General features: G+C 42.3%; 1 protein-coding gene across 1 annotated transcript in view; it reads right to left on the reverse strand.

Moving 5' to 3' along the window:
* Map3k19 (mitogen-activated protein kinase kinase kinase 19) overlaps positions 1-6,814 on the reverse strand; it is a 38,594-nt gene extending 31,780 nt beyond the window's left edge. Inside the window, exons 1-2 of the mRNA XM_052200813.1 lie at positions 6,618-6,814; positions 2,513-2,708 (exon numbers count right to left, since the gene is read on the reverse strand). Of these exons, the coding sequence (XP_052056773.1) occupies positions 2,513-2,686 (174 nt within the window). The 5' untranslated portion in view covers positions 2,687-2,708; positions 6,618-6,814. The remainder of the gene's footprint in view (positions 1-2,512; positions 2,709-6,617) is intronic.
* Between the last annotated feature and the right edge of the window lie 2,274 nt (positions 6,815-9,088).

Here is a 9,088-nt window from a genome sequence, read left to right on the forward strand (position 1 = left end):
GGGCATCAGATGCCTTGGTTATTTGTAAGCTGCCCACTAAGGATTCTGGGATGTCAACTTTGGTCTCCATGACTGCACAGCACATGCTTTTAAATGCTGAGCCATCTCTCTACCTCCATTTCTAGAATTCTTCATATTTTTGAGTGGCAGCTGTACGGTCAGGGTCAGATAGAAGACCAGAAATGGCGCTCATTTGTGATAAAGGAAAGGCAGATAAAAATGGCGGATGGTAGGCTGGGGGTAAAGCTTAGTGGTTGGTGCTCATGCCTAATGATAGGTTTGTTCCCAGGTTTCAGCACCAATGAAGGGGGCATAAAAAGAGAGAGAAGGGTTTAGGGAGTGTGGCACAGTGGTGTGGGGGAAGGGGGTGCCCAGGCGGGCCCATGCCCAGGCACCTCTTCCCCCTGAGGGACCACATGCACACAGACATGGTATAGAATAGAGTTTATTCAGGGCAGAGGATGGGAGTTAGAGAGGGAGAGAGAGAGAGAGAGAGAGAGAGAGAGAGAGAGAGAGAGAGAGAGAATAGAGTAGAGAAGTGGAGGGATGCCGGCCGGCCATGACCACGTGGAGAGAGTGGGAGGGAAGGGGAATCCAAGAGGGGCAGAGAGGTGAGAGTGCCAAGAGGTGAGAGTGAGGAGAGAGAGAGGAGGGGCAAGTAGCCCCTTTTATAGTGGGCCAGGTCTATGGGGTAGGGCATACCTGGCTGTGGCCAGGTAAGTGTGGGGTGGAGCTTAGACACAATACTAACACCTAGCATCCGTAAGGTGGTCCCCAGAACCAACACAACAAACTATTTGAGTGCAGGTAACTATGATTTACCTTTTTAAATGTTGAGACCAAATCTCTATATTGTCTGGTGTGGTGGTGCACACCTTTAATTTCGACACTTTGGGAGGCAGAAGCTGGGCAGATCTCTGTTTGAGGCCAGCCTGGTCTACACTGGGTTGTAGACCATAGTGACAACTGACCCACTCAACAACCCCCAAAAACCAACAACGATGACAAATCTAACACCAATAACAATAAAACCAACTCTGTGATATGGGTGATTTCTGAGAACTATATTTTTAGACTAGAGATCTATAAATATTTTCTTCTAAAACCATATAAGCATTGAAGTCTTTGTTTGTTTCTTTTTTGAAAGAGAATCTTATATACCAGGCTGTCCTTGAGGACCTCAAACTTGTGATTCTCTTGCCTCTACTTCCTAAGTCCTGGAATAAAAGGTTAGGTCACAATTCCTGGTTTATGTAGTGCTAGGACTCAAACCTGGGTCTTCATGCATATTAAGTAAACACTACCAGTTGAGCCACAACGGCAGTTCCCAAAATTCCAACACTGAAGTCTTACAGTAGTTTGTAATTTAAAAAATGAAACTCATTATCTATTGTCTATTTATCATTCATCTACCTATTATCAATCATCTATTTTTGCCTGCATACCTGTCATCTCTATATCTCTACTTATCTGACTCCCTATCATCTACTCTATTGGCCAATCTACCATCTATCTACCTATCATCTACCTACTTACCCTAACCCACCCCTGTAATGATATTTCATTTGTCTATATTTCCATTAGCTATTTGTGCAGCAGCAAGTACTGGGTTCAGGGTCTTGTGCTTGCTAGGCAATGGGAATCTACTCCAGCTCTGGTCTGGCCTATAGAGTCTGGATGTTGCAGATACATCTTTTATTTATTTCCGGAGAATGAACAAGCTGCATTCAAATGCCAAAGTAATTATTCTTTTCAACAAGTATGGAATAGGTGCCCGGTGTGTGTGTCATGACTTTGTTCTTAGGCCTGAACAAGGAACCAGGTAACTACCCAGACTTCAAACTCCTCATAGTGTGGTGGGAACAGGTAAGAAACAGTGGGGTGAATGTAATAGCAGAGGGGAGCGTGGGAGACCAGAGTGGTGTGAATGAAGAAGGCCACTGAGGACTTTAGAAGGCAGTTGTTACAAGGGCGGGGGGATGCAGCTCAGAAGGTTAGGTGTTCTCCTGGCATGCATGATGCCCTAGAGTTTGTCCCTAGTACTGTATTGACTGGGCATGGTGACCCACACTTGTAATCCAAGTGTTGGGGAGGTGGAGAAAGGAGGATCAGAACTTCAAGGTCATCCTTGGCTATATACCCAGCTCAAGGCCAACCTAGGGAGTGTTAATGGCCTTTGGGTGGGTCTAGGTGAGGGTTGTTTGTGAGATGTTTTGGTTTGGTTTGGTCTGGTCTACATTCTTTTCTAAAAAGCTATTGAAAGCTTAAAAAAATAATAGCAACAACAACAGCAGCAGCAACAACAATAATAATGATGACTGCAAATCCCCCAGATCTATCAGAAAGCAGCATACTAGAGAGTGCAGAATGATCCTGACCCCTGAGCTGGGACTTTGCAAGGACTGGGAACAGGAGTTCATTGGTGGAGGAACAAGAAGCTCTCAAGTTTCAGGAAACCAGAGGCAAGCCTTCCTTGAGTCCTGCCAGACTGTTCTCTCACTCCCCACTTTACCTCGGCTAGATTTTCTTCCGCAGCTGTAATAAGAGGCGTGTTTCCGGTCTGTGGGTGCTGAAAGTCAAGGCTTCCAAGGACTGAGTGGACTTCAGGAATATGGTCGCAAATGGATTCCACATCACCCCTTGAAACCACTTCAAGGAAATCATGAATCAGTTTGTTTTTGTTCATCTTGCTGGTCCCATATAATTTCCTTAAAGAGAAAAAAAATGACCTAATGACATAAAAGTCAGCAAAGCATTGGGTGGTTCCAGTGTAAATGTTCTGCCTTTATTGCTATTTGGTTCCTTCTTTTATATGGGAAAACAGGATGTAATGAGGGGGGTGGCTTGGTGGACAGAGTGCTTGCCGTTCCGTGTGTTCAGATTCTCAGAACTCACAGAGAAGCTAAGCAAGCTTGGTGGCCACCTGTGACCCCACTCAGGAGGCTGATGGAGGATCCGCAGGACATGCTGGCTAGTGATAGTGTCTCAACTTGGAGAAAGAACTCTGCCTCAATAAATAAAGTGAAGGATGAATAAATGCCCAACATCAACTTTAGGCCTCCATATGTGCAGACACATGCATGCCTACCCACTCACCATCTATTCACACATAGGCATACACCTCACACACACATAGATGTAAAGATATAGTACACAGAGTCCGGGTAGATGGCTCCGTTGGATAGATCACTTGCTCTGCAAGCCTAAGAACCTGAGCTTAATTCTCTAGCACACATAAAAAAAAGTTTGAGTTTGATCCTCAGGATCCAGATGGTAGAAAGAGAGAATGGACTCCTAGAAGTTGTCCTGTGGCTTCCACATGTGTGCTGTGGAACACATCTACACACAGACACAGATGCACAGACATACAGACATACACAACAGACTATAGAGGAATTTTAATCCAGCAACATAGTTGCTCTGGCAAGGGATCACATCTGAAGACCTTCTAGGTCTGTGTGATCTGGCTAGAAGGCAGATACTCTCTGGATTACAGTATGATCTGGTTGTAGTACACACACACTCTTAGTATGCACCTAACAATGAAGGTAAGGTTAGTTTGTAGAAGGAAGCAGCCATGTTTGAAGGTGACAGTTGAGAGGCAGACAAAGTGACAAATCAGAGAAAGATTTGACAGAACGAATCAGAGATAAGATACACAGCACAGGAAAGGGAGTCGACCTAAGAGAGCTGTGCAGAGACAGGTTGAAGGTAAAGACAGAATGAGCCAAAGATTAAGACAGAGTCAAAAGATTAGAACAGATAGTCAGAGTTAAAGACCAAGCAGAATTCTGAACAATTCAGTCAGAAGCCGCGAGAAGGCAGTTGGAATTGGTCAGCTTGGAAAGGAATTTGAGCCAGAACAGCTGAGTTGAACCAGTCAGCCAGAGTTAAGAAAGCTAGAAGGGTTGAGTTAATTCAGGAGTGAGCCTCTGAGATGACAATTACATCTGGCGAATACAAGTTACTTTTACCCAGATATACACACACACACACACACACACACACACACATACACACACTAACAAAAAATAAAAATATTGGGGCTGGAGAGATGGCTCAGTGGCTAAAACACTGGATGTTCTACTAGAGGTCTTGAGTGAAATATTCAGCACCCACATGGAGACTCACTACTGTCTATAACTGTAGTGCCAAAATCCAATGCTGCCTTCTGGTATGTGTATATATATATATAACATAAATATTTTTAAATTTTTATTTCACGTGTGTTGGTGTTTTAACTGCATGTATGTCTGTATGAAGGGTGTCAGATCTTCTAGATCTAGAATTACAGATAGTTATGACCTGCCATGTGGGTGCTGGAAATTGAGCCCTCATGTTTTAGAAAGCAGCCAGTGGTCTTACCACTGAGCCATCTCTCCTGCCTCCATAAAAAAGCCTTTAAAAATAAAAATAAAAGGCCCATGCCTTTAATCCCAACACTTGGTAGCAAAGGCAAGAGGATCTGTGAGTTTGAGGCCAGCCTGGCTCTAGGACAGCCAAGGCTACACAGAGAAACCCTGCCTCAAAAAAAATGAATTTACAGAAATCATATTGTAATGTATAAATCACTATTTATCTTTAACACTTTGCATTTGGTCACAGCCATGTGCTTATGTGTAATCTCCAGTTATTTGTTACACATCTATTGTATTGTATTATTTCTTCTCTCAGTGATCCAAGTTGCCCGCAGTGTTCCACTCTGCAAACAAGACTGTGAGAATATCCTTCCTGGAGCCTTGCTATGCATATCCCACAAGTCTGCCTGCACTGACGTGTCAGAGATATTCACTTTCTCTAAAATGTGCCAGACGGTCTCCAGAATGACCTCAGCAAGCAACACTACCAACAGTGCCGGCTGTTTTCTTGGAAAGTGACTACAAAGGCACTGGTCGACCATGGTCCCTTTCTCATCACACTAATTATAAACATCTAATAAGTGTCACACTTGGAACCTCACTAAATGTGCCAAGAGCAGACAATGTGTTCAAAATTGAGTCACAGAAAAATTTCAAGCCAGTACACGTGCGCTTCCTAGTGAATCGGTTCAAAAGTTGGATTTATTTTTGTAGGTTTTTTTCTCAAAATGCAATATCACTTCAGGGCCAAGAAATGTTTTCTTAAACATCAGAGGTTAACTACAGCTTGTCCTTCAATAAAGCTAAAAACTATGCATTCAAATAACAGCCAGGCAATGTATTTATATCGTTAGATCATTCATAAAGGAGAAATAATGCCTCAAATATCCAGTGATTTTTTTCCCCAAGGTTGTTACCTAGCAATGAATGTTTAGAGTCTGAGCTTTGACTTGTTCATGGAACCTTTCTGTCTGTGTGTTTGTTTCTCGAGGCTTTGCAGCTCAGGCTGGCCTGGGGTCCCAGGCTGGCTTCAAACTCCCTCCTCCTGCCTCAGACTCATGGGTGCTGATATGGCATTGTGGACCACCACACCTGGATCTTGTATAATCTTTAAGCATTTCAAAGGTAGTATCTATTCGCTAAAATAAAAATAAAATTAAAAAAATATGAATTTAGCCTAATTGCAATCTCAAAATTATCCAGACACCAGAAGACTGGCAATGTGATCATTATTTGGTGATCTGTCTCACACTCAGGATGTCTAGAGAAAGACAATGGAGAATTAAGGACACCCTGTAGGATCCACACATCAGTCACCCAAGCAACATGGACTGATTGGCACTGCCTCTTAGGGCTGAGCACTATTTCCTCCTCTGGCTTCCAGCCTGAACATTTCAGCTTAAAGTTTTACATGAAGAAAACTTCTCTCAGCTTCCCATTGAGACAGGTTTTTGGTTTTTTTTTTTTTTTGTTTTTGAGCCATCAGTTTTTAAACAATAGTGTTTTGTTCTAAATGGTTAAAGCAAAAGGTTTATCTTGTGTTGGCTAACAGTCGTCTTTGCTCTTAATTGTATTATCTACTTGTAAAGCCAAAACTTTTATAACTAGTCAGACACAACACAGGGCTTCTCGATGTCACTGTCATATGTATATATAATTTCATTCTCATCCCCATCATCCTCTGGTCTCCCTCCCATGCCCACTGATCCTTTCCCCTTCCCAGCTGGTCCCCGCTGGTCCCCTTCTGATTTCATGCCTTTGTTGAAGTTGTTTTGTGGCCCAGTGATTTATGTTAGGTTGCTTATAAGAGCCTGAGCATCTTACCAATAAAACAGGTTTGGAATATTATATAGAAAAAACTTCAAGCAACTGAAATGTGATAGTAAGTTAATAAAATGTGGCCCAAAATACAGACATACAATATTGAGCAGTTACACAGAATTTACAAATACTTAGGTGATTAAAGTACAAGATTATCTCTGCACAGAACTCAGTGGAATAGAGTATTTCTTATTAATATACCTTTCCTGTCAGTGCTAGTTTTCCTTATAGTCTGGAGGCATTGCGGTAAAGTTTTGGAAGGGATTATTTGAAAAGTCAAAACTAGCTTATTGCAACTCTAAGGATATAATTACTCAAGCTTGGAAGACAGTTCCATCCATAGGTTTACCCCACCTTCCTCCCCCGGGACACTCTTCCCGAAGAAAACAAAAAGTTGCAACATACGGTATTATCTAAAACAGGGTGAAAACGACTTACCTAGAGTCAGTTTTGCTGAGGGAGTTGGGACCCAGTTGAAGGCGCACCCAGCTGCGTGGCAGCCCAAATCATCCTACTTCATGGCTCTGATTTCCAGACCAGCTATCACCGCTCTCTTCAACTACGTTTCCATTTAAAAGCAGCATAGATTCAGAACCTTTTGTTTGATTTCGTTCCAGTGTTGCACAGTTCAAACACTTTATTTTTTTTTTTTTAAGTATTTAAAACTGGTTCTGGGTGCACAAACCCTTTGGCTCAGTGCAAGGAGACTTGCTTAGTTTACGCAGGCTGTCACCTGGGCAACCAGCCTCCGTGTGTTTAGCTTTGAGAATTAAAAGCAGGACAGTCTAACGGAAGAAGGAAAACAAACATCGTGCATGCTTCTAAGCTGCTGTTGGAGTGGATAAAAAAAAAATTGGGCCCATTGTCTTGATCACTCTACATAATGAGATGTTCTTCAGTAGAGCCATGCCTCTGTAGTCCGGGCTACGTGCTGAATCAAATCTAAGTTAGGTCAGAGGGATAGTATAAACCACACAGGCAGGAATGAAGACATCTTAAAGAGACACAGGGATCCCTGACTTTGCTCTCTCAGACTATTGAAACACTGGACCCCAAGAAACTGGAAGTCCCATGCTGGGAAAGGGAAAGACTGGAGCCTAGGGCCAGCCAGAAGAGGAACTCATCTCCCAGGAAGTGATTTCACACAACTAGTCCCACCACTTTGCAGAAGAGACTGGGGCCCAGACAATAATGGCTCAGCACTGGGCAGGTTCACATCTTGGCCGGGGACTGTTTAGTTACACATACTTCTTGCCCTTTATTAAAATCTAAACTCTACATCAGGACCTCAAAGGTGGATTTGGGTGAGGGTCATTAGACCTCTGTTACTTTTCCCAGTGTGGCAACATTGAATAAATCTCCTTTCTCTGCTTTTCCTTGTTTCTTGTCTGCTTAAATGGCCTATTGAAGATGGGTGGTCCAGCCTGTCTTGTTAGGGATTGCCAAGACTTAGGCATCTTAACCTGATGACATTGGTAATAAGAATCCAATCCAATAGATTGTCCCTGGACTAGTTGTATTCATTGACCCACATTTGAGAAATCCTTTCATTAGAACACATTTCTTCTTCCTCCTCCTTTCCACTCCTCCCCTGCCCCCCTCCTCTTTCTCTTCTTCTTTTCTTCATTATTTGATACAGGGTATCACTTTGTAGTTCTGGCTGTCCTGGAACTCATTATATAGACCAGGTTGCCATCAAACTCACAGAGATTTACCTGCCTCTGCTCCTGGGTGCTACATTTCATGTCTAGAGAGACGTAGTATTCTAACACAAAGGCTTCAGCAAATTGAATACATTTTTGTCAGACTCATAGCCTACAATAACCTAGCATTGAGGGAGACCATAAAAACAGAAACATACTCTAAGACAGACCTGAACATAATGCTAGCTGGTCCCTGGAGCTGCCAGTCTTTCCCACTATCTCCTGAAGGGTGTGTGGAGTCTGTTTAAAGATCTGATAGTATATATTTTCAATAAAGTGATGTAGCAAGAAACTCTTCAGATGCATTTGAGAACACGAAGCTCAGAGCTGGAGAAATGGTTTGTTATTCTTACAAAGGACCCAGGTTCAGTTCCCAGCTCCCTGGGTGGGTGGGCGGGTCACAATGTAAGTAGATCTAACTTTCTTCTGGCTTTGGCAAGACACTTGTACACATATACATACCCCAAAATAAATACTTATAAAAAAAAACCAAAGCTTTATTTCTCTTGTGCGATTTTTGCCCCTCCATTCATGCTAATCTTTCTAAAGATTATCTAGGGTTTGTTCTGTGCTGTACAGAGTTTCAGCCAATTTTTAGCAATTCTTGTCATCGACTACCCTAAAATCTACTTTTATTAATTGCAATAGCTTTTGTTGTATTTGCTTTGTGATTCTTTCAGATTCTCTTCTATCAAAACAACCATACAAGAAAGAAGCATTAGACTGGAGAGATGGCTCAGTGCTTAAGAGCACTGACTGCTCTTCCAGAGGCCCTGAGTTCAAATCCCATCAACCACATGGTGGCTCACAACCATCTGTGATGGGATTGAATGCCTTCTTCTGGTGTGTCTGAAGACAACAGTGTATTCATATACATAAAATAAATAAATCTTAAAAAAAAAAGAGCCAAATGACTGTAAAGCCAAAAAATAATCATTAAAAAAATATAAGAAAGACAACATTTCTCCAACTGTTTAGCTGAGGATTCAGAAATCCAGCAAGTGGGTTGTCAGACTTTACAAATGAAAATACAAAGCAGGCTCTCTCATAGCCTTGGCTAACCTCTACTTTGCTAGGTAGTCTAGAATGGTCTTGAATGTTGAATCCTTCTGACTCTACCTTCCAAGTGTTTCGATTACAATTGTGGGCCATTCATTCTTTACCATCATGGGGTTCTTGGACTTAAAATCAAAGATTCACACGTGT

Source organism: Apodemus sylvaticus, chromosome 12 (genome assembly GCF_947179515.1).
Source record: "Apodemus sylvaticus chromosome 12, mApoSyl1.1, whole genome shotgun sequence".
Lineage (NCBI taxonomy): Eukaryota > Metazoa > Chordata > Mammalia > Rodentia > Muridae > Apodemus > Apodemus sylvaticus.